Source organism: Eublepharis macularius, chromosome 1 (genome assembly GCF_028583425.1).
Source record: "Eublepharis macularius isolate TG4126 chromosome 1, MPM_Emac_v1.0, whole genome shotgun sequence".
NCBI classification, from domain to species: Eukaryota; Metazoa; Chordata; class Lepidosauria; order Squamata; family Eublepharidae; genus Eublepharis; species Eublepharis macularius.
In genome coordinates, this window is record NC_072790.1 from 128197479 (window position 1) to 128223190 (window position 25712).

General features: G+C 42.3%; 1 protein-coding gene across 2 annotated transcripts; it reads right to left on the reverse strand.

The window, feature by feature from the left end:
* Window positions 1-919: 919 nt before the first annotated feature.
* PPIL4 (peptidylprolyl isomerase like 4) lies at window positions 920-25667 on the reverse strand. 2 transcript variants are annotated; one of them, XM_054990115.1, is made up of 13 exons: window positions 25556-25667; window positions 23859-23926; window positions 23383-23429; window positions 21379-21496; window positions 19307-19449; window positions 18877-18973; window positions 17735-17851; window positions 14874-14998; window positions 13593-13659; window positions 12457-12568; window positions 6842-6938; window positions 5813-5945; window positions 920-1725 (listed from the first exon to the last, which is right to left on the reverse strand). In XM_054990115.1, exons 1-13 carry the CDS (start codon window positions 25623-25625, stop codon window positions 1498-1500), a joined length of 1422 nt encoding a protein of 473 aa, XP_054846090.1. In that variant the 5' UTR covers window positions 25626-25667; the 3' UTR covers window positions 920-1497. The 2 variants fall into 2 exon arrangements, with proteins under 2 accessions (XP_054846090.1, XP_054846082.1); XM_054990107.1 differs by having other exon boundaries at window positions 23383-23447.
* Between the last annotated feature and the right edge of the window lie 45 nt (window positions 25668-25712).

Below are 25712 nucleotides of genomic sequence, written 5' to 3' on the forward strand. Positions count from 1 at the left end.
ACCTAGAGCATTTTTCAGGTTTGTAGAAACATGTATCTTGTCCACTAATAGTTCCAGTCTCCAGATCTAAGTATCCTCAGATTTGGCCAAGCTTGAATTAGAATATACAAGTGGGGGGGACTCACAAGGACTTGTGGGGGACATCTCATTTTCTCCTCTCCCACCGTGTCCTCTTTCCCTTCTCTATTTACTATTTCTATTTACTACAGAAATGCCCTACCCTCATCTCTGCAGAAAAAAAAGTTTAAAGAGCAAAAAACCCATTGGGCATTAAGTTGTCCCGAAGGACTGTATATAAATCGAATGTTGTTATTATTATTATTATTATAATTATAAATCAGCACTCTAGTGGTTCGAATCCCACTATTGCCATGAGTACAGTAGGTGACCTTGGGTAAGCCACTCCTCTCAGCCCCAGCTCTCCAGCTGCATTGTGGGGATAATAACACTAACTTGTTTACCACTCTGGGTGAGGCATTTATCTGTCTAAAAAAGTGGTATATAAGTGCAATTATTATTATTTTAGAGACATTAAGGATCAGTTAAAAGAATAAGAGTGATGGGAGTTGGGAATTACTCTGCTTGCAGAACAGATGTTTCCCACACCTTTGTCCACTGCAGTCTTCTGTGCTGCCCACAATAGCATGAGATGTATGACATGAGGGTCTGCAAGGAGAATCAGTGACTAACCCCTCCCCAGGAAAACACCCTTCCATAGGTGGAAGACAACTCCATATAAAGTGGTAATGAAGCTCCAGTTCTTAGCTAAAATTTGCTAGTGCTACTGCAAAGCACGTAAATAAAGGTTAGTTACAAATTTGAGACACCACCTAATGATGTTGCATATTGCTGTCTCTATATACAAGACAGCTGTACTGAGGAGTAAACAGGGTATAAGGAAGGTGCCATGAAACACACATACACTTGTAAAGTATGAATGGTGTATTATAAAGGCTTAACAAAAGCAAAGGAATTTACAACCATTTCACACATGAGAACACTTGGAGAACACAAACACAGTATTTCAAAAGGTTCACATACAACAGGAAATGCCACCTAGCAGAAAGTTTCCCACAGAAAAACACATGAAGTAAGGTACAAATGGTATATATATGCAACCTTCACAAGTAATATTGGAGCAGGAAGCTTGTTACAAGTGAAACAGTTAAGAGTAAGCATGCAATCTAAAGATTAGGGCTGGCGTTTAATGGGGTTCTTGGAGTGGAGGGAGTTAATTACTGTATTCAGATACAACAAATTCCTCATTATTCTGCTGCTCTTTGTTCATCAGTCAAGCTCACAAATGCAACCAACTTCAGAAATCTCACAAAAATCTACAGGACTTTACACTATAAAGTGTCCTCCTGTAGCATTCCAGGACCAAAACCCAAAAACAGTGCCTGAAATCTCATTTTTCTAGGGCATGTGGTATGCTCTCTTTCAGTGGCAGAGAAACTCCAGAGAGGAGGAGGGTTGTTTTTTTCTTGTTATCCTCTTTCATCTGTACTTGGACTTCTCTTTATCTTTGGACTTCTTAGGGCTTCTGGCCCTCCTCTTGTCTTCGTGATCCCTTTCCCAAAACTCCTCACTGTGCTTGTCTTTAGACTTTCGGTAGTAATCGTCTCTGTCCCGTGACCAGCTGCGACTTCGGCTCCTGTGGTGCTCTCGCTTGTCGCTTTTTCTTTTCTCTCTGCTTAACTCTTCTTTGTGCCTTTGCTCAGGGTCCTGTTAGGAAAGATTAGGGGAAATGTAGTCAGTTACTTGTGGTTATACAGAGGCTCATAAGGATTAGAAAAAGGTGGGGAAAAAAGTCACCAATGGGAAAAGAAAATGCTGTTTAATTCTTCATATGAATGGTTGCTACCATGTTCATTCTGCACAATCAACAGGGCTTTCAATTAACACAGGGGTTTGTTTTGTATAAAATTCTGTTGGAGAATGAGGTTTACCTCAGAAAATAGTAAAATGGCTCATTCTTCATTGTATATAAAAGGAAGAGTCTTTCTAGCGACAATTCCAGAGTAAAGACAAAAACCTCCTGGGAAACCTTGTTCTTCCTATGGTTCAAAATGTAAAAACAAAAGGAATGAATGGCTCAAAATGTAAAAAAAATATTCTCGATGCCTTAATGAAGAGGCATCTAGCATCCCAGGAGTGCTGCAGAGATAAAGAGGAAAAGTCTGCATATATCAGTAGTAATTTTTTAGAAGCTCAGGCCAATGCAGAAGAGCTGAAATGAAATTCATTTCCCAAAACTCACAACACCAGAGTCATCCTTCCTTTGCAGAGCCATGGGTTTCCCCTTATCATTATGTCTCCATCTTTGTTATCTTTTATGACATGCATATTCTTCTCTTGTGCATCACTTACATTATGAAAGTCATCTTGTGACTTGTTTACCTTCTGGAGCAGATGGAGATGTTCAGTTGTTATTGGAAAAAAATTAATGAGAGAAAGGAAAGGAACTTTCTATACCATGATGTTTATATCAGCAAACAAAAAAAGCCTGTAATGTACAGGAAAGAGCAGCAAACAATCTTTGACAGCCCTTACAGAAACAGCCATGGGACAAAACCCTTTACGGCCAGCTACTGAAGTAAAAATGCAGGTAACACAGAGAACATTAGGAAAGGGGGGGGGGAATGTGCTCTTAGCATGCCACAACAGCTTACCCCTAAAAGGTACACTTGACACAGACCTGCAATTTCTTTCACAAAAAAGGTCTTCTCTGACAAAAGTTAAAGTATTGCCTCCTTCAAAGGCTTTGGGAAGTTACCTTCTAAATAGTGATGATACTCACCAATTGAGCCCTTGTTTTATCCTCACATGAGTTAACCAATCAAGTAGGTCAGAGATTCAAATTATAAGTGGTAGGCTTCAAAGACCCTGTGATCCTGTCAACATTCCTTGGGGCAAACCAATCCATACGACACTGAGCAGTTGCTGCATCTGACACAACTGCTACATGAGCTGGTTCCAAGACAGAGGGCACCAGGGAACAACTGTATCAATTGCCTCTGAAAGCCTGACATTCAACAGATAATCATAACCACTCTCTTTCCACAGTTGATGAAGAACTGCACAGCTAGCTGTGAAAAAACTGTATGATAAACTTCATCCAGCCAGGTTTCAGTCATACAAGCCAAATAAACCCCTTCATTCATGACTAAATCACACATGGGAGAGATTTTATTCCTAATTGATCTGTAAATTTGTGAGACTGGTAATACACTGACTGACGATTCATAAAACAGTAACATATTTGTGCTTTTCGACTGGTTGAGAGCCAGTGTGGCACAGCGGTTACAGCATCAAACTAGAATCTGAGAGGCCCAGGTTTGAATCCCCGGTCTGTCATGGCACGGAAGCTTGATGGAAAACCTTGGGCCGGTCACACCTTTGCAGCCCAATATACCTCACATGGTGGTTGTGAGGATAAAATGAAGGAGAGGAGAATGACGTAAGCTGCTTTGGGTGCCCAGTGGCAAGAAAGATGGGGTACAAAAAAGCAAATAAATAAATTTCAGCGACACAGTGTGAAGGACAGGAGGCTGTCCTGCCCTGAAAAGTAAGGCAGCCGATCAACCACTTTGCACCAGAGCTGATGGGAGTGCTGCTCCAGCATCCAAACACCTTTCAGAGGAGGGATGGAATGTTGGAGGGTAACACAACAGCAGTTCAGTTGGTATTTGCCTCAACAAAAGAGCAGACATCATCAAGGGTAGCTCTACCTGGCAGTGTAGCAAGTGGGGTTATTTCTGCCTCTGGGAGAGGACAGAGTACCTAGTCTTGAGGCATGTCTCTGGTGATGAATAGAACTAGAAGTCAGCAAGTCTTCTCATTTTCAGTGCATAATTTCTCCCTAGTCCAGACTTCTCTTTGGCTGTAGTGAGATCTTAGCAGCCTGGCCATTATTGCCTGGGCAAACTACCCAACTGTGTTTGTGAGGTCATGAGCCAGCTGGCCATCTGTTATCATCTTTGGGCCTGTCCCCAGCCACTGCACCTTCTATGCAAAGTTAAACCGTGGAAGCCTTTCCAAACTGACCCCGTGATTAAATGTATTAAAAAAAGATGATTTTTCTGAGCTCATTTCTCAGCTCAGAAGTAGCCTTTCCCTTTCTGTCAGGAGAGTCTTATTATTTAGTCATATTTCATAGCCCAATTTAGTTCCAAGTAATGAGACCATTAATCATCTTATTCTTCATGACACCAAGGCTTTTTTTCAGCTGGAACGCGGTGGAATGGAGTTCTGGAACCTCTTAAAAATGGTCACATGGCCGGTGGCCCCGCCCCCTGATCTCCAGACAGAGGGGAGATTGCCCTCCGCACCGCTGAGCGGCGTGAAGGGCAATCTAACCTCCCCCCTGTCTGGAGATCAGGGGGCGGGGCCACCGGCCACGTGACCATTTTCTCCGAGGGCAACCCACTGAGTTCCACCACCTCTTTTTCCAGAAAAAAAGCCCTGATGACAACAAACTTTTAGCATATATATATATCCAAATCCTAAGTGCATCTCTAATTTACATCATCTGCCTGCCAATGCCCAGTCAATATCCACTGGCTACAGATGAAACCAAGAGAACCAAACCATTTACTATTATTTTACTGCAGTCTTCTAAAAAGGTAGTTTGAAGAAAGCATGGATATTATGACTGTGTAATGAGCAATGTACGTTTTTAGAGGAATCCTAAGCAGGTCTACTCAATAGGAGTACTTCCAGGAAAGCACGCACTCCATGTTTCTAAAACCAAATGCCTACTAGAAAGGTGTGAACAACAGGTGGTTTCTTACAGCAAAAGCATTCTATTGAATACTTGTGTGCTTTTCACAGCTAGGAATACAAGGAACAGACTGACCATCTACATGGATATGGCTTTTAAGGCAGATTTGTTGAGCTGTTGAAAGGACAGACAGGTACCCAGTGCATCTCTGTAAAAGAAAACAACTGATGGGAGAAAGCAACAAAGGTTTGGAACAAGTAAGAGGCTTTCCAGTAGCAAATGTGAATGGCCAATCATCTTTTTTTAATACATTTAATCACTGGGTGGGAAGATGTGCATACATAAAAGGAAAAGGCAGTTGCGGGGGGGAGGTTGGGATTAGGGTTTTCATTGAGATAAAACAGCCAGCTTAATGTCTAGGTAGACATCAGAAGGAGAATGAGAAGGAGGGACCACAGCTCAGAGGTACCACATCTGGCTTTGTGTGCAGAAAATCTCAGTCTCAATTTGTGGCCTCCAGCTAAACAATTTTAGGAAGCCAGTGGGGAGAGAGACTTTTGTTTGCTTGACACCTTAGAGTTGCTCCTAATCAGAGCAGATAATACTGAGTGAGATGGGTCAATAGTTTGACTTGCAATAAGGCAGCTTCATATTATTAACCAGCACGCTTCATGGGCTATGGACTGGTACAAATACTCACTTTATTTGACCTCATGCTTCAATGGTAATACCACCACCATAAGAGCCTCGTGGCACAGAGTGGTAAGCTGCAGTACTGCAGCCCAAGCTCTGCTCACGACCTGAGTTCGATCCTTGGGGAAGCCAGGTTCCGGTAGCCAGTTCAAGGTTGATGCAGCCATCCTTCCGAAGTCGGTAAAATGAGTACCCAATTTCCTGGGGGTAAAGTGTGGATGACTGAGGAAGGCAATGGCAAACCACTCCGTAAAGAGTCTGCCAAGAAAACTTCGGGATGCGACATCCCCCCATAGGTCATTAATGACTCGGTACTGGCTTAGGGGACTACCTTTACCTTTTACCTACCACAACATTATAACATGCCATTCAGCTGAAAAGAACTGAAATCAGTACCTTAGGATGTTTGCCCCTCTTTTCTTCTTCATCATCATCTGAATGGTAGCGTTTCTTCTTCTTTTTATCAGAGTGCCTATGTCTTGTTTTGGCTCCTTCCTCTCCCTCCTCCAATACAAGGTCATATTTAGTGCTGAGTAGTTGGTTAAGGGAAACTTTGGAACTAGACATTAGGGATGCCAAAAGAGGGATCTCCACTGAACTAAAAACTGTGTTTCAAAAAATAAGATTGTTGGAATCACAAAGAATTAGATTTCATGCACTGCTATTGTGCATAAATGTGAATGAGTGGAGACCACCAACAAGAAGCAAAATGGTCTACTTTGGGACATAGTTGCAATGATTTTTGACAGGTCAAAAGGGCAAAGATGCATTAACAACCTGACTACACATTTTAATCATCTAGTTTATCCAGGCTTACAAATGAATACATATCCCAAATTTTGGTTTTGGAGTTGGTGATTTGTAGTGGTATTTACTGCAGATATTTTAAATTGCTTTTTAATTGCTGCACCAGCCTGCAACTGCAGCTTGTGGAAAAATCTGCTGAGTTTCTCAGCTCAGATTTCTGAATAGCCTGAAAGAGACATTTAACTGGCATTCAGATGGTTAAGTTAGGGGCTGAGGACCATATGGAAAAAAATGACTTCCCATAATCTGATCTACATATTTTCTAAATCCAGCTGTGCCTTTACTAAAACATACTATTTTTCTTTTTAAAAGTTATAACAAGCTTATTTTATATGTTGAGCTACCAGTTCTATGGCCAGAAGTTATTGAAAGTTAGAATATAACACACAAATCTTTATAAAATGCAAAACCAACCAACATAATATAAAGAAAAAAAGTGTGTTAATATTTGACAGTCAGGATGTTAGGACTCCAATAAACAAGAAACTGATTCCAAATATTCTGAAACAGAAGTCTCATACATATCCCCCATTGTAGGGGAAATGTATATAACATCTTTCATTCAGAAATTATAAGGAAAAAAATAAATCCTAACAACATGTATTCGTTAAAGGATACTCTTGCTTGGGCTTTGCCTTCTCCTTCAGGCTTAACTTAGAAGTTTTCTCATTATCTTTTTCATACTCTTTGAAATCTTCCTTGGTATATTTCCCATCTGTTAGAGGAAGAAATGAGCTGGCATTCAACGTGAACTCAAAGAAGATGCAAAGTCAGCAACTGTTCTAGAGTAAACACATTCGTTCAGGTTTGTAACCTTGGTAATAGTCTATTAATCTTGCTGGCAACAGTTGACATAGATCTCTCTCTAAAGTCCGAACAGTGAATACAAATACATGGTTACTGCACATTTATAAAGAAAAAAATGACTGAAGAAATGCTAAACACACAGACAACATGAGCCATTGAATCCAGTATTTTGGCTCTGTAGCCTGATAGGTTTATTTATTTGTTTGTTTGAATTTCTATTCCACCCTCCCTGCACTGGCAGGCTCAGGGCGGTTCTGGAGGCACCCCCATCCTCATGCCACTGGTTACAAATTTAGGCTTGTAGTTATGGATGAGTTAACCTCAGGACTGGCACCCACCGGGCACTCAAAAGATGGTAGGCTAAGTCCACGTCCACAGGTAGAGAGAGAGAGAGAGAGAGAGAGAGAGAGAGAGAGAGAGAGAGAGAGAGTGTGTGTGTGAGAGAGAGAGAGAGAGAGAGAGAGAGAGAGAGAGAGAGAGACACCCTCCTCCACTCCATAACCGATGGCTTTTAAGGATGAGAAAGAGGGCACTGTTATTTCTCTGAATGCCACTCAATCAAAACCCGTTGCCAGTTCATCATAAACATCAGGATGATTTAACATGAATATCCTACAATTCGGACCTGACCTAACAACTGTTTAAATTTACTTTGAACTGAATATCATTTGCCTTCAAGAGTGCAATACAGCTCTATCCATCACAAGTTTTAATTCTATTGTTCTTCCAAGCAGCTTTTGGTGGCATTTCTCATCCCATCTTCTTTATCCTCCCAACAACCCTGTGAAGTAGGTTGGGCCAAAAGAAAGGGACTGGCCCATGGTCATGCAGCAAGCTGCTTGGATGAGTGCAATATGAACCGGAGTACCCCCAGCCCTAGTCCAGGGCTCTAACCACTAACCAATTCATCCTAAATATTAGGATGATTGGCATGCATGGCAACCCGAGTACAGCTCTACCCCATTCATACTGAATATTTAACACCAAGACCATTTTACAGTTAACAGTAGGGGTGTGCAAGCCAAAAATTTTCGGCTATAGCCGAAAGTAGAAAGCCGAAAGAAGATTCTCTATCGTTAAAGCCGAAAGCCGAAACAAGAATCGCTTTCGGCTTTCGGGATTCTTTCGGCATTCTTTCGGCATTCTTTCGGCTTTTTTCTATGGGAAAATGCCTCCGTCTTCCAGGACGCCTGGAGGAGGCATTTTCCCACCGAATAAGCCCAAAATTGGTGGGGAACTTCCTGTAACCCTTCTCTAACAACCACCCAAGTTTCAGACAGATTGAACTTTGGGGGGCCATGTTATGGCCCCCCAAAGCAGGTCCCCCTATCCTCCCATAAGAAAGCGAAGGAGCAGCATATTGTTAGCATGCTGCTGCTCATCTTTCTTCATTATTTCCTATGGGGAAAAAATGAAGAGGCAGGCTTCCTTTGCCAGGGGTGGCATTTTGCATGCAAAATGCCCCCTTACCCTCAGGGGCCCTTCTCCCACCCCTCCTCCCACCCCCCACCAAGGCTCAGCCTGCTCCCACTTGGGGGGGCCATTTCATGGCCTCCCCAAGTAGGTGCTCTAATCTCTACCACTGACAGCTGGGGGAGGCTTGTGTTGCCAGGGGTGGCATTTTGCATGCAAAATGCCCCCCAACCCTCTGGGGCCCTTCTCCCACCCCTCCTCCCACCCCCCACCAAGGCTCAGCCTGCTCCCACTTGGGGGGGCCATTTCATGGCCTCCCCAAGTAGGTGCTCTGCTCTCATCTCTACCACTGACAGCTGGGGGAGGCTTGTCTTGCCAGGGGTGGCATTTTGCATGCAAAATGCCCCCCAGCCCTCTGGGGCCCTTCTCCCACCCTTCCTCCCACCCCCCACCAAGGCTCAGACTGCTCCCACTTGGGGGGGGGCCATTTCATGGCCTCCCCAAGTAGGTCCTCTCAGCCCCTAAAGTCCACCCCTTACAGCCCCACACAAACCCAATTCCCCCCCAGCTGCCACACACAGACCCAAATCCCCACATTAGCCCCTCACAGACCCAAATCCACCCCCACCTGCCCCACACCCATAACCCCAGGAACAGGCTGGCAAAGGCCAGCCCTCTCCCTTTGTTCCCTATGCTGGGAACTTCTAAACTCTCTTTCCCTGGGCAATTCTGCACAGCCCAGGGGTGCCACAATGGTGGGCACACTTCTGAGTGCCAGCTGGTCCCTGTGAAAGAGCACCTGAACCACAGACACCCTCCCTGAAATTCCCCCACCACCTACAGAGATGGCTGGCCAGCCAGTCCCATTGTTCCCTATGATGGGAACCAACTGCACAACAAAGAATAAAACAAGAACAACACAAAATAAAGTTTTAAAAAAATTATTTTCTCCCTTCCAAAGTACAAGTAGGCAAAGCATTATGACACATTACACCAGCAGTCCCCCACACAGAAAAATTAAAACAAAACTCACTTAACATCAGAGAATCACAAAACACGATTCCTGTCAAAAACACTTTATTTCTTGAACAGCTTTAGGTTACACAGCAGGGGGGAACACCAAAGGGCATGGCAGCACTATCTTACACAAAAATAACACAACTCACTTAACATCAGAGAATCACAAAGCACAATTCCTGTCAAAAACACTTTATTTCTTGAACAGCTTTAGGCTACACAGCAGGGGGGGAACACCAAAGGGCATGGAAACAGTATCTTACACAAAAATAACACAACTCACTTCACATTAAAGAATCACCCCAAAAAATTGCTGTCAAAAGCACTTTATTTCTGTAACTGCTTTAGGTTACACAGTAGGAAGGCACCACAGAGCAGGAAAGCAGTGTACTACACAAAAATAACACAACTCACTTCACATCAGAGAATCACACAAACACAATTGCTGTCAAAAACGGTGAAGTGGGTTGTATTATTTTTTGTAGTACATTGCTATCATGCCCTGTTGTGCCCTCCTACTGTGTAACCTAAAGCTGTTCAAGAAATAAAGTGTTTTTGCCAGGAATTGTGTTTTTGTGATTCTCTGATGTTAAGTGAGTTGTGTTATTTTTGTGTAAGATAGTGCTGCCATGCCCTTTGGTGTTCCCCCCTGCTGTGTAACCTAAAGCTGTTCAAGAAATAAAGTGTTTTTGACAGGAATTGTGCTTTGTGATTCTCTGATGTTAAGTGAGTTGTGTTATTTTTGTGTAAGATAGTGCTGCCATGCCCTTTGGTGTTCCCCCCTGCTGTGTAACCTAAAGCTGTTCAAGAAATAAAGTGTTTTTGACAGGAATCATGCTTTGTGATTCTCTGATGTTAAGTGAGTTGTGTTATTTTTCTGTGTGGGGGACTGCTGGTGTAATGTGTCATAATGCTTTGCCTACTTGTACTTTGGAAGGGAGAAAAAAAATTTAAAACTTTATTTTGTGTTGTTCTTGTTTTATTCTTTGTTGTGCAGTTGGTTCCCATCATAGGGAACAATGGGGCTGGCTGGCCAGCCATCTCTGTAGGTGGTGGGGGAATTTGAGGGAGGGTGTCTGTGGTTCAGGTGCTCTTTCACAGGGACCAGCTGGCACTCAGAAGTGTGCCCACCATTGTGGCACCCCTGGGCTGTGCAGAATTGCCCAGGGAAAGAGAGTTTAGAAGTTCCCAGCATAGGGAACAAAGGGAGAGGGCTGGCCTTTGCCAGCCTGTTCCTGGGGTTATGGGTGTGGGGCAGGTGGGGGTGGATTTGGGTCTGTGAGGGGCTAATGTGGGGATTTGGGTCTGTGTGTGGCAGCTGGGGGGGAATTGGGTTTGTGTGGGGCTGTAAGGGGTGGACTTTAGGGGCTGAGAGGACCTACTTGGGGAGGCCATGAAATGCCCCCCCCAAGTGGGAGCAGTCTGAGCCTGGGTGGGGGGTGGGGGGAAGGGTGGGAGAAGGGCCCCTGAGGGCTGGGGGGCATTTTGCATGCAAAATGCCACCCCTGGCAACACAAGCCTCCCCCAGCTGTCAGTGGTAGAGATTAGAGCACCTACTTGGGGAGGCCATGAAATGCCCCCCCCAAGTGGGAGCAGGCTGAGCCTTGGTGGGGGGTGGGAGGAGGGGTGGGAGAAGGGCCCCTGAGGGTGAGGGGGCATTTTGCATGCAAAATGCCACCCCTGGCAAAGGAAGCCTGCTTCTTCATTTTTTCCCCATAGGAAATAATGAAGAAGATGAGTAGCAGCATGCTAACAATATGCTGCTCCTTCGCTTTCTTATGGGAGGATGGGGGGACCTGCTTTGGGGGGCCATAACATGGCCCCCCAAAGTTCAATCTGTCTGAAACTTGGGTGGTTGTTAGAGAAGGGTTACAGGAAGGTCCCCACCAATTTTGGGCTTATTCGGTGGGAAAATGCCTCCCCCAGACGTCCGGGAAGACGGAGGCATTTTCCCATTGAAAAGCCGAAAGAAAGCCGAAAGAATCCCGAAACGTTTCGGCTTTTTTCTTTCGGCTACCCGAAACGTTTCGGCATTCCCCGAAACGTTTCGGCATTCCCCGAAAGAAGCTGAAACACTTTTGTTTCGGCATTCTTTCGGCATTCTGAATGCCGAAACGCACATCCCTAGTTAACAGCTTTGTTTGCAAAAGTTAACCCATTTTAAGAACCCCCAATGATGGCACTTGCACAAAACCATTGCTTAGAATCTGGAGTCAGCTTCGTCAATTTCATGCTGCCATCTTATGGTACAAGCTGGCACTTTTATGCATGTAGCCAAGTATTCAGTGCTGCTGAGGTTCCAAACTCAAAGAAGCTGATTAGTAATTGTTCCTAAATACCTAGAGTACTGGCAGTCGACCTCATTACCAAGCAAAAAATGGAATGTAGAGTATATCCCTAGAAAACAATTTTTGAATTTTTCTTTGTCTGGATTCTCATGCATAGCAGCAGAAGCACAGCAGTACACTGGCAGCTTACTTACTTAACCAACAAGCTCAGCAGTTGGGTATATCCTGGTATGTAAAGGGAATTTACAGTCCTTCCCCAAACAGTTCAAATATTTGAGAAACAGTTGTTTGCAATGTGCCTTGCCTTCCAGACCGCACTGCATCTCTTGCATTGAAACTAACAACGGCCTGCAGGGAATTCAACCAGTTGCACCTTCACCCTATTCCAGTTTCCTCTACATTCCACTTCAGCCATTGTGAGTGAAGCTGACCCTGACCCACTCCATGTACTCACCATGCCAACAAGCATTTAGCTATCCTACTTAATACTCCCCACAAGCATAAACCCCTGATACTGCCCCACTTTCAGAAGTAGGATATACCTAACAGGGAACCAATCAGCTTCTGGAGATCTTACAGTTAAAAAATCTAGAAACAGCTCATTTCTGCTTTACAAGTTGATGCTGCATACCAAAGCAGGACTGACACTATTAGTTAAGGGGCTGTTCCTGCTCCTACCTTCTATACTAAGAGTATAATGCATGTTACCTTTTCCTTTCCATTTTATCTTTGCAACAGATTGGCTAAAATCCACATGGATCCGCCTGTCATCTATTAACACATTATCCATCTTAAAGTAAGCTTTCTCGCAATCTTCTTCCTGGTACCCATGTTTCAATAAAAGAAAAAATTAAAATTAGAAAATAACCCTGTGATGCCAGTATATGAACTAGAAAAGGCATTTCTTTTAGCATATTACTGATAATGCTTTTACCAGCTTAAAAACATCTTGGACCACCAAACACATGCTTAGGATGGGGAACCCCAGTTGCTTTACTAGCCATTTATTGCTGTAGAGATATTGTGTTCAGTATCAAGGTGCCCATCCCTTAAACGGTTTACTCGGGCTTCTTTGCACAGTGAAAATTCAGGTATTCCAGAAGAGCTATTATTCCATAAAATAGCAATCTCTGTCTACATACATAAGGAATTCCAGGCTATTTACCCACTTCTCCTTGCTGCATATGAGGTCACTCGGTTTCTGTGTGATCTGCTCATCAGAGAGAACACCCATACTCTTGTTCTACATAAGCATTTTTTCTGAGCAATTTAAAAGGAGCGAATCAGGAGCCTCTGTCCTTGCCAAAAGTGACAATTCCCACACAATTTTCAACTTCCAGTTCATCCTGCAGAGAACAGGTAATGTTCTTTCGGGATCACTGACAAGCCAGGACTGAATTCCTTCAGATTTCTAGACTGCCACAGTCCTAAGGCTTAAGGGGGAACTCCTGGGGGCTGCAACAGCATATACAGCAACAGCATTCATTTTGGCCAGAGTTGTGTGTTATAGATCACTACGGTTCAATTTTTTTCAGGTGGAAATGAGGCTGAAGGACTTTCCTGAAGCTACAGAAATTCATGCAAGTTGGATTTTCTGATCCTGCCAAGTAAGCACCACAGTAAACTGCACTTAAGTTTTCCTAAAACCTGTAACAGAACTCCATTGTGGCATTTTATGATTGCTTTTATACTAGTGTTTTTAATGTAATGAATTGCCTTGGGTCTTTTGGGAAAGATGGTACATAAAATTCATAGAAGAAACAGGTACCAAACACTTCTTACATTATACATTGTTAACCTTTAAATAACAGCATAAACTGTAGTGTGTTTGCAAAGCCACATACCTTTTCAAATTCAATGAAAGCATAGCACAGGGATTCACCTGTCTTCCAGTCTCGGATCACTTCACAGCTGAAAATTCAGCATAATACATGCTTTTCAGAAAGTTGTAGAATAATAACATTTGGTTGGCAACGTTTTCAAGAAGGCTTCTTGGGCACTATACAGTACACAGTGGAAGTAGGCCTGCAGCTATTCATGTGGATTGCCTCAATAGTTAGTGATCTTGATGAGGGCTAAAATCTGAACTAGCACCAGAACCTCACAGCACAAGTTTTGGATACTGGAATTCTCCCACAGATGTACTGAATGTCAGAAGATGCAATAGGGAAAGAACTCACATAACTAGATCTGAGAAAAGTGTGGACTTTAAACAGTAACCACATTCCTCTCGGTATTTGTTTTGAGTAATCAGCACACTCGTGCTACATTTTCAGAAACAGGACTGACTGTGGTACCACTCCTGTGTCGGGAAATTTTGAAATCACTCTCTGAATTGAACAGAATTACGCACATCAGCAAAGATCAGCAAAGATGGCAAGAAATACTGAGGTATACTAAGCTTCATAAATATTTCCAAGTTAATATTTTTACAAAAATATATTATTGTACTTTCTGCTTCTTTTAGGTTCTCGAACTTTTAGGTTGCAAATAATGCTGAGAAGCGTTGTTGAATTTTTGTTTTCAGTTCCCACTACATTACAATGTGACTCAACACTTTGTTCCAGTATAAAGGACAGCACTGTCTGCCAAAGACTGGGATCTCACAAAAGGATGCCTGATAGCCAGTACTGGAAGCTGAATGCTATTGAATGGCTCACTTGCAAGAGGCAAAGGTTGCACTCTTGTCTGAAAACAGTCTGACCCTCAGTTCTCAATTAAGGGATCTCTAATTTGGGTAAACTGTAAAAACAAAACACAAACAGGAAGAGGAAGAGGAAGAATTTTTTTTTTCAAAAAATTGATCAAGCAAAAGAGACTCAGCAAAAGAGAATGAAAAGACCACAGAAGTACCACTTATTTTAAGTCTGCACCTCCCTCTATACTGCAGTTGCCACTGCTTGATTATGAAGGGCAAGGTGGCGAAAAAGTGCCTGAACCCTTCCCTGGCAAGGCCTTGACTCCCACCCACAAGGCACCAAGCATCTTAATTTCTAACATAACTAACAGTTACATAAAAGATATCTGTGGCTGAATTAGAAGGCAAGGAGGAAAGGAAAGCCTGAGAACAGAAGCTTTGAAAGAGGTTTACTAGTTTATTGCCAGTTATGCAGATTTTCTATTACCTTTTAATTGGCCCAAAACGAGAAAATATGATTTCAAGGTCTTCATCCGTTGTCACAGGATTAAGTTTGCATACAAAAAGCACATTTTCAGGTGGCTTGATATCTGCATCAGGCAAGTCTCCTACCTTAGGAAGAAAGATAGAGAAGATACTTTAGTCTCATTTTACAAAAACTATGGAAATTCATGTGTGTGAACTAGAAACATGCTTGTGTCACATGTACCAAGTTTTTAACAAAAGGACAAGAGAAGTTACCAATGCAGTTATGGGAATAGTAATTATTATGAACTCTCAAAGATTCCTCTATCCAAAAGAAAAATCTTTCGATATTGTGCTGTCTTTATCTGAGCATTCCTAACTCTCAGATTCCACATGAAATCTAAGGTTTTTCTGCGGGTTAAAAAGGTGGGGAAAAAGAGATACTATCAGTATAATAATTTTGTCATTAAAAATTTAGTACAGTGTGGGAAGTAGATCATCATAAACTTTCTCTAGGGATATCTTCTTCCGCTTCTGCTATTTGAGATTTAGACAAATTACAAGGTTATCAGTTACATTCTTTAGTTATCAGGTGGAAAAAATCTGGGCTTGAAGCATATAAAACTCATTGGTAAGAGAATTGTTCCATTTGAAGAAAAATACAGGAAAAGTAGTGAATGAGTTAATCACTTTGAATATTTGCAGATAAAAAATGTTTTAATAAATAAAATCCTCAGAAATTCTCAAATGAGAGTCTGCACTAAGTTTGAACAGCTAGTAGTTAAAGATAGAAAACATCATGATGTTTTCTTAAATTGCACTGCTACATTTAATAGCTATAGCTTCAAATGAAACAACTAGCTTAAATATGAAATCCCAGATTGATATGGCAATATATTCTTTCTCAAGGCACAACAGTTTCAACAAGCTTGCAATGTAAACAGAACAATATAAACAGAACAGCTACAGATAGACTAACATGACTATCCATCTAGAACATTTATAGAATGATACATCAGTGGCATCTGTTGTTTCAAAAACTCTTGAGAATTTATAGTTCATGCTCAAATTGTTGCTGGTTTTGTAAAATGCCTGAAGCTGATTTTTTCTGCCTTTGGTGGCAGTCTTTGCACAGCTAAATTTTGGCATAGTAGTGGAGTTGCCAGGTCCCCCGATTCCCCCAGCGGGAGATCAGGGGCCTGGTACTTACTGCGCTGTGTTCTTGGGTTCCTATTCACACGTGCCCCCAGCTTGCACAATGACATCACTTCTGGGAAGTGATGGCATCACGTGGGTCAAGGGGCAGCCTAAGAGCACTCCTGCACTCACCAGGGGGACGAATTGGCCCGTTGTGGGGCACAATTTGGCCTGAATTGGGTCCACTGCAGGGTGCGAATCGGGCTGCTGTGGGCATGGGGGCGTGTCGCGCTGCCTGCAGGTGTGCTGCACCACCCGGAGACGCCCTGGGAAGCGTGCCCACCCACCCCCACCGGCCAAGTAAATGGGGGCAGGGGGGAGGGTGGGAGTAGGGGATCCCCGCCCCGGGCGGGGGAATGGCACCCCTACACGATAGCCATAAAATGTTTTTAAAGGCTGTTACAGATATTCCCTTTAATCCTGAGACTTTCTGTTGAATAACCTGATGAACATACTTTATTGCTATAGAAATGTGATTTTATACCTGATTACACTTGCATGAACAATCTTTGCAAGATATTAGAAGAAATTTTCCCAGTCGGAACTTTCTGAGCTCAACAAAATCAAGGATATATTTTTTGACGAAGCTAACTAAGGTACAAAGCAATAGTATCTCCTAACTCAATAATCTGTGGATGACGTTTCTTAAAATGTAAATCTTATTAAGAATTCGTGTTTTGTGATGAATTTTGAAAAAAGAAATCTAAGATGCTGCATGTACACCACTGTGTTACAAGTAATTACTAGTTATGATACTGTATTGGTTGCTTAAGAGAGAATAAATATTCATTCCACTATTTGTTATTTTGTATCCCCTATACAGAAAACGAGATTAAATGCTGGTTCACATAATCATCATTTGAAAGTTGTGGTATTTTTAAGGGAAAAAATAACAAAAAAATTACAAAAGTGAAAATGTCATGTTATCACAAATTATTAAGAATATATAAAGTTTAATCCCATCTTTAACTTTATCAGTGCATATCATTACAAACATGAACCATTTCTCAATAAATTTATCCAATTGTGCATTAATGTCTACATTGGTAATTTAAATATCTATACAATTTTCCAAATTCTAAAAATCCAGTCATTTGTAAGAGTCCCTTCTTGTGATTTCTCTCAAGAAGCAATATTGTCTCCTCTGCAATATCACCCACTGAATAAAGGTGACCAAACCTTAGCTTTGTCTCCTGAAGTCTGTCTGTATGCTTGCTCCTTTTCCAAGGATCCCAAAGTAGCAGCTTAATTTTGATAAGCGCCTATTAAAATTAAGGCTGGGAGTGGCTAGTAAAACAGGAGAGAAAACTGCAAATATCTGAATGAAAAGATTGCAGTTAATATCTTCTCTATTATCTCGCAGAAATGTTAGGTTTTTGATTCCTTTAATTACTAGTCTGTGTTCTGTGCTGGATTTTGAACAACAGAATATATGCATAAGACAATCCTTATTTGCTTTAGTTATACATACCACTACAGGATAACTAGTTTGCAGTTTTAAAGATAAAGATCTGCCAAGGGTCACCCCAAAAACTAGGATTTGAACCCACATCTAGATATAATAATATTACTCCAAGGGCTACTTGTGAGTTAATGCAACATTTGCTTTACTAATATCCACACAATGTGTACAATACAAACATATATAAAATTATTGCTCCAGTCAAATAAATCAAATATATTTACCATTTCCAAAAGGATAGCCTGAGTTTTTGCCTCTTTCTCTGCCAGAATTTCCTCTACTTCATCAACAGACCTTCCTTTGAAGTCATCAATTTCCTCATCGGCTCCTATTCTCCCACTCTGTCTTACATTTTTTAAAAAATAACAGTTATTTAATACAATTAAACCAGTGAACACATTGTTGATTAGCCCATGTCTTCAATCCACCCATGACATGAGAAAAAGGCCCTGGAAAAAGTTAATTAGATGTGATTATTCATTCCAGTTGTAGAAGTTAGCACACACAATCAACAAACTGATGATGAAATCTGCTTTAAGTCTTAGTGAGAAAGCTAGCACCACCACTACCACCACCACCACCATCAGGAATCATCAAGCTGCATTTCAATCAAATAGGCTGCAATCTTTCTCAAGTCTGGGTATTATGAGCAATCACCAACTTGGATTTTCTCAGGAATAATGCAAAATGGAAACAACTAGAAATGGACTGTGACGTAAATTAAATGCTACTTCTCTCTTCACAGCAGAATTACAGACTTATCTCTATAAAGAATATGGCAATTCTTCCAATTTTTCTCATTTTGAAAGCCAATTGTGTACACTCATATCCCTCTGCTCCAAAGTACAAAAGAGGCAGTATATTTATAATATTAAGGCTGCTTTAGGATGCATCTAGGTCCTGAGTCAGCATATGCTAAGGTGGGGCAGCTAGTTGCCAGGGGCTCAGGGCTTCCGGTAGGGCATACTGCTGCAGACTGTGTCCCTCCAGTCCTGCCCATTTGCTTGCAAGCCCTCTTGCCACCCACACTCATGGCTGCACGTCTTGCCTGCTGCCACTGGGAGAAGGGCATGCATACAGCGCATGTGGATTGGAAGAGGAGCAGTGGGAGGGCTTACAAGAGCTGACCTGGGGAGGGAGACATGCAGGCAAGCGTGGAGAGGCATGGGGACAGGCAGGTGGGAAGGGGAGTCTGGTCCCTCTCTGCTCAACTCTGGATCCATACATACGTCTTTGAAGGGTTAAAGTTGAGAACACTTTGCTGAAATCAGAAAATAACTCCCATTTGTTTTCATATTAATCTATAGCTGTTTCCAGCTATTTCCTACGCCCACAAAAAGCACAAGAATTTAATAGCAATACTCACATCCAACTGTTCCTTTGTAGGCTCCGGTGAACGATCTGGTATTACCAAACCAGATGGGTCATCAAATGGATCATCTAAGATGACTGTATGGTTTATCCTAATATGAAATGCAGGAAAACGGAATGTATGATAAAACAGCATTTTCTGCAACAACTGTGTTTTTACAACACACCCATTCATTGAAGCATTTTCAACATCTTTGAGTCAAGACAGTGAAGTAAATCTTCCCAAGCACATGCCAGCATAGGCAAAGAATAGAACCTCAGTGTACAGCCTGGACTGCTTCACTGTCCCCTGAAACAGGCATGCAGACTGGCTTCTGCTAGAGGAAGGATCCTGGGCATCCCTTTTGTTCACTTCATATGATTGTTACATTAAGGCATACCCAGAAATTCTCTTCGTAAAATACGGAAACAAACGACAGTCAGACCTGATATCTTGATATGGAACAAAATCTTTGTCAACAAAAGTCTCATTTATTTTCATCAGTACGTCCATGCCTTCTGTAACTTCACCGAACACTGTATGCACACCATCCAGGTAATCTAAGTTTTCTCCGGTAGTAATAAGAAACTACAGAAAAATAAGACAGAATAATTAAATTAGTCAGAACTACTTCCATTTTATTTCTTGTTTAGTTTATTATATTTCCACTGGTCACAAGGACCAGCTGCCTAGATGTGCCCAAGACTAATTTTTCATTATTCCCAAAAGGTCTTAAGAATACATCCTACACAAGATAAAATCTGAAAGTTGTGGGAGAGAAGGGCTGGAGAGCTTTCAAGGCATGTCATTGATGTCAGGCATTATTGCAAGTTTTAACATAGGTTGGTACTGTTCTTTTATCGTGACCCTCTGACAAAATTTTAAGCAATGTCTTCCTAACAGACCTAACACTAACAGTTACCACCCTGCAACTTTAGATGAGGGACCCCCTTGTCTCCCCCTCTCCCCATTACCACTTTCAGAGGAAAGTACCAGCATTATTCTATGGCTGATGTTAGAAAGAAATGCGTATTATCTTATTTGCTTGCATTAACAAAAGCTTTATAGCAAAATATTTAGGAGGATAGCTCTAACTAAGAAAAAAAGTCAAATGCCAATTTCAATGTTATCAACAACTTTGAGGGTGGCATTTGCTCCTGAAACAACAAAGGTGTACTTTTTGATTTATCCACCCCCCCCCCCACAAACTTAAGTACAAATGATAATCATGTAATTACCTAAACATTTTAAAATTCACAGGACAGCAACAAAATTAAAAATTACAACTAGCCAAGGGGATGTGCGGGGCTATGCTCAGTGGTACACCACATGCAGAAGGTTTCAGGTACATCACCAGTTAAAGAAAAAGGTTTGGCTCTCAGAGAGAAGCTGCTGGGAAAGACCGATGTGTGAGAGCTGAAACAGACGTGACGAGTTACCTCAATTCAACCTGGGTTTCCTTGCCTCAAGGTTTGACAGGAAGTGTAGGCGTCCTTGCAGGTGCATCGCTGCATTTCTCCTTCCCCTGCTTGCGTGGCCTGGAGCTACACAGCCGCACGTGCTCTGCCTCCCCCGCCCCCCGTCGCACTGAGCGTCACTTCATCTCCCCCCCCCCTCGTCTGGCCCAGTCCCCGCAGTTCTGGGCTGCGCGGCTTCTGGTGGGGGCCGGGCGAGTGAGGGGGAGATGCAGCATGCTCCGGGAGCCTTTCCTCCCGCTCTCCCAGTGCAGCCCGGTGTCGCTCTGTGGGGGCTGGGCCATGCGGGGGGGGGGGAGGTGAAGTGACGCTCAGTGCAACGGGGGGAGGCAACTCCACCCCCCTCGCCTGGCCCAGCCCCCACAGAGCGACACTGGGCTGCACCGGGAGAGCAGGAGGAAAGGCTCCCGGAGCATGCTGCATCTCCCCCTCACTCGCCCGGCCCCCACCAGAAGCCGCGCAGCCCAGAACTGCGGGGACTGGGCCAGACGAGGGAGGGGGGGAGATGAAGTGACGCTCAGTGCAACGGGGGGGGGGGGGAGGCAGAGCACGTGCGGCTATGTAGCTCTGGGCCACGCATGCAGGGGAAGGAGAAATGCAGCGATGCACCTGCAAGGACGCCTACACTTCCCGTCAAACCTTGAGGCAAGGAAACCCAGGTTGAATTGAGGTAACTCGTCACGTCTGTTTCGGGTCTGAGACCTTGGAAAGTTGCTGCTGATCAGAGTAGACAATACACAGCAAGACAGACCTGTTCTGATTCTGTATAAGTAGTTTTATATGTATATATAGAGATCGGGTATAGTGTTAAGATTTAATGCCCTTTTATTTATGTGCTGTGTCATCTAATGCAGGGATTAGTTGTGATTGTTTTTGTCTTGAGGCAAACCATTTTACTTACTGCAATCTACAAACTTTAACTGCATGCACGGTTATGCCCCATAAAGCCACTATATTCATTCTCTCTGGATCCTTTGCAAACTAATTTCCCTTTTAATAGTCCCAGAGCTCTAGCAAAACCCTCCCAGCATTATATACTGACCTGAGATCCATGCTGATCACTGCCATTGTTCACCATTGACACTGTCCCCATTTTCTTGTGTTTAATTCTTGGTACTTTTTCTGATTCAAAAAATCTAGCTTGATCCCCATATAATTTGCTGAAACACATATATACAAATATATAGGTTATTTATTTAATACACTTTTATCCTGCCTTTTCTCCAAGGACCTCAGGGGGAGGGGTGTACATTGCTCTCTTTTCTTCCATTTTATGCTCACAACAAGTTAGAAGGTTAAGCCAAGAGAATGTGACTAGTCCAAGGTCACCCAGTGAAGGTTGTGACAGATGGGAATTTGAACCTAGGCCTTCAAGATCCTAGTCCAACACTCCAACCACTGCATAACATCACTTAGCAGACACAAAATGTGAATTGCATTCAAGTAAGTTTTTGCACATTTGTATCCCACCTCTTCAAGTATTTGTTCGAGGTGGCTTAATATCTGCAGTAAGTAACCAGTCTGTTCATGTAAGCCTAGTTACAACTGCTCTCAAAGGTACAGAAGTAGTCATTTTTAATATGAGCTAAGGTAACTGAGGCTGTGAGGGAATTTTATAACAGGTCAGGGTAGCACACGACCTGTATAAAAATAACATTCCTCATTGTTTAAAACATTTGCTATTATTATCTTTAGAAATGTTATCCAGTCTAGTAATCATCTGAAACAACTCCAGTATTCCAGCAATGCATCTTCATTTAGATCATTATCACTATCCATTTCAGTAGACAAAATCCACCTGCAGCCACATTCTCTTAAACTTGTCCTTTTGTTCCTACATTTTAAATGAATGAGGGTTCTTATCCATGTATGAATTTGGTATGCACATTATCACATTGTGTCTGGTACTGTAACTGCTAACAAGCCTACCCACTTGAAATGCTTTATTAAAGACTCACTTGCAAGTATGAACTGTGTAAGATCCCCTTGATGAATGAGGGCCATGTATTCCAATGGGTTTGCAAACCTTACTGAGTTGACATTGACTAAGATTCACCAGAGATTTCTGTGGAGCAGGACTTCCCTGCCCCCTCCCACTGCAGCACCAAATATCCCCAAGATATTGCTCCTGGGAGAAAGAGAACCTGCCCCAAAAACAGCAAGGGGGGAGTCACAGGTCTGCAGTGAGTGTGTGTGGGGGGGGGGGGCGGAATCAGCAAAAATAATTTTCCATCTATGGAAGTCCTCAGTAGAATCTAAGCCATAGACATGATATTAACTTTATCTTAAAAATGATTTCTCAGTCTTTAACCACACATTTTTTAACATTAATGGAGAGAAAAAGCACAATATTTTCCTCTGAGGGCTTCATAGATCCACATTCTATCTTACCACTCCTGGGGTCTTGTCTCCAGAATTTTCAACAGTGATCACCCCCCACACCCCAGCCCCACACAAGATTTGATTACTCAGAGAACTTCTGCATCAATATGGAGTGCTTGTAAATCATGGCATTCCAATAGGAATGTACTTTTTTAAAAAACCCTCAGAGTTAATTTAGAAAAGAATTTAGTTAGCAATCCAAGAGTAACATCCTTCTACTTGATATTAACTTTATCTTAAAAGGAACACACAGAAAGTAATACTGGACAGCACAACTTCACATGCAAGGCAAAATGAAATTGTATGGAAATTAAGGCAGGAGAACTGTGACAAAAAATGAGAGTTGAAACAACTTATTTGATATCCAGATAAGGGGTACAGTAATCTATCTGTCTGCTACTACCTCCCCTTTTTGTATGCTGACGAGCAGGAGTGCAGGACTGCCTGTCTAGGAATGGTTTTATTGATTGCTGTTTTTATGCTGTGTTTATTGTTTTTATGTTGTATTTTAATCAATGTTGTACCTCGCCCTGAGCCCGCTTGTGGGGAGGGCAGGTTAAAAATATAATAAATAAATAAATAAATTTTAAAAGCCTCCTAAGTTCAAAAGAACACCAAGAAACCCCAGCTATGTATTACTATTTCAAGTTTATTTCAAACTCACCAAAAAATGGATTCACCTCCACGGCCTGTCCCCTGTGGATCACCAGTCTGTATAATAAAATCTCTCTGTAGCAATGAAAGTCATATAAAAAAGATACTTATGACCACTGCTATTGATTCTCACATTTATGTACAATTAACTTGGAAAAGTTTCAGATTGGTAACTGTGTTGGTCTCTTTGGCTTTAGTAGCACGTTAAAGACCAACTAGATTTCCAAGGCATGAGCTTTCTAATGTAACATGAAAAAGACTGTAATTGTACCTGTAATTTTAAAGCAGGTTTTTATTCCATTTTACAAATGATGATGTAAGGCCAAGAGAGACATATAATGTGTACATGGCAAGATAAGAGAATCTAAACCTGGGCCTCCTTGATCCAAGGCCATTTATTTATCTGCAATACAACACATGCTTATGAAACTCCTCAGTAATTTAAGAGTTCAGGGGGAGAAAATAAAGATCACCACAAATGCTTACCTGTACATTATGTATAAGACAGTAATTGTAGTACTTGATTTTGCAGAGCTTCAGAAAATTCAGACAAGCTGCAAGAAAGTTATGAGAACTGTCATGGACTGTGGCTTCTGCCTAATAAAATAAATGCACGCTATGCCTCCTTAGTATGAAGAAACTATTCCAAATGAAATAAAAGCAGAATAACAAAGTATGTGAGAAGAAATTCTATCATCTACATTATTCTGAACAACCAGGAATCACTTAATCAGAACTCTCCAAGGTGCACCCCTGAAATTTTCTTTCCCAATATGAGCTGGCAGTCCTGGAAGATACAGCTTAATAATACAGAAGAGTGCCGTTAAGCATATACAGAGTGCTCTTCCTTTAATAACAAATAACTGCACCCTGTACTTCTGTATTAGCTGAGGGAAGGGCTGAGACAGAAGGAGGCTTTTCAGTCAAATAATGGGAACTTTAGGCAGGTTTGAACTTCGGCTTATCATTCTAGAAATTGCTAAAAGGCACTGCATCAGAGTTACAGCTTTATTTTTTTTTCTTGCTCTGTGTTTTAAGATAAACAAAACCACAGGGGTGCCTCCACTTAGTTAACTAGCAAACCACAAACATAAGGAAGGCAATGTACAATGAAATATAACCTTGAAGGAATATTATACAAATCGAATTATACCCAGTCAATACCCAGTCGATAAAAGATGACGGGACAATGCCGTGGCTATTGACTGACTGTGTATTGTGACTGACTATCATGACTGTGTATTGTGAGACCTCATTAACATCTTGCCCGTGAGGAAGCGTCCATCGCAAAAGGAGAATTGAGAAACGGCTGGTGTAGACCTGTTGGCTACTCTGCAGAAACGGTTTGCTGTGGCTGTTTAACAAGGACTTTTGACTGAGATATGGTCTGCACATGGAGAAATATTCATACCTATATTTATATACCAGTTGGTTTGTTCATATGCATTACGGATGGTTCATATTTTGTTGTATGTAGTATTTATTTTTGTATCAATCTGTATTTACATTGGACACATCGTACTTCATAAATCATTAAATATAATTTGGTTTGTATAATATTCCTTCAAGGTTATATTTCATTGTACATTGCCTTCCTTATGTTTGTGGTTTGCTGTGTTTTAAGATGGCAAAACAAACGTTTTGCAGGAAAAGCTTTTGCCAGCATGGAACTAAGGGGTGGGGAAAGCTCCGCTTATTTAACCTCTGGGTGTCCAGTTGGTATTCTGTAAATTAGTCACAACTCTGCTTTCATTTCACTCCCTGACAGATCACCTGAGCCCAAGGCCAGTCAAGTAACACCCCTAAATTGGGGCATCAATATTTAAAAGCACCAGTGAAAAAGAACGAAACACAAAAGGCAGACATTGGTCCTTCGTGAGTGAAATAAATCTCAACACCCCCTGCAAAGGATCGAGGGGGAGGAAAAAGAAGCACTTCTCAGGTCGTGCAGAATAACCTACTGCGGCCGATCTTGCTCTGGGTTTTTCACTTCCGCCAGACATACGGAAATCCAACCGGTCTAGCTTTCCCCCAACACGGAAACGCAGAGGTTATTCAACCTCTGCATGTGCTGCAGCCCTTAGAAGCATAGCAGCCTCCTGGCCAAGGAGCGCGGGAGTAGCAATGTTCGCCGGTGCCTGCTCAGTTCCCTCCGCCGCAGCTACTGCCGGGGCTCGCCTCACCTCGAGGTCTCTCCTCTGTGTACAAGTCCACCACCAGGTCCCCCAGCGTCGTTTCCAGCAGCACAGCCATTGCCTCTGGATGGCCTCTCCCTTGCTCCGGAAGGAACTGTCGCTCCAAGCCCGTCTGCTCCTCCTCTTCCTCTCCGGCTTCTTGGCC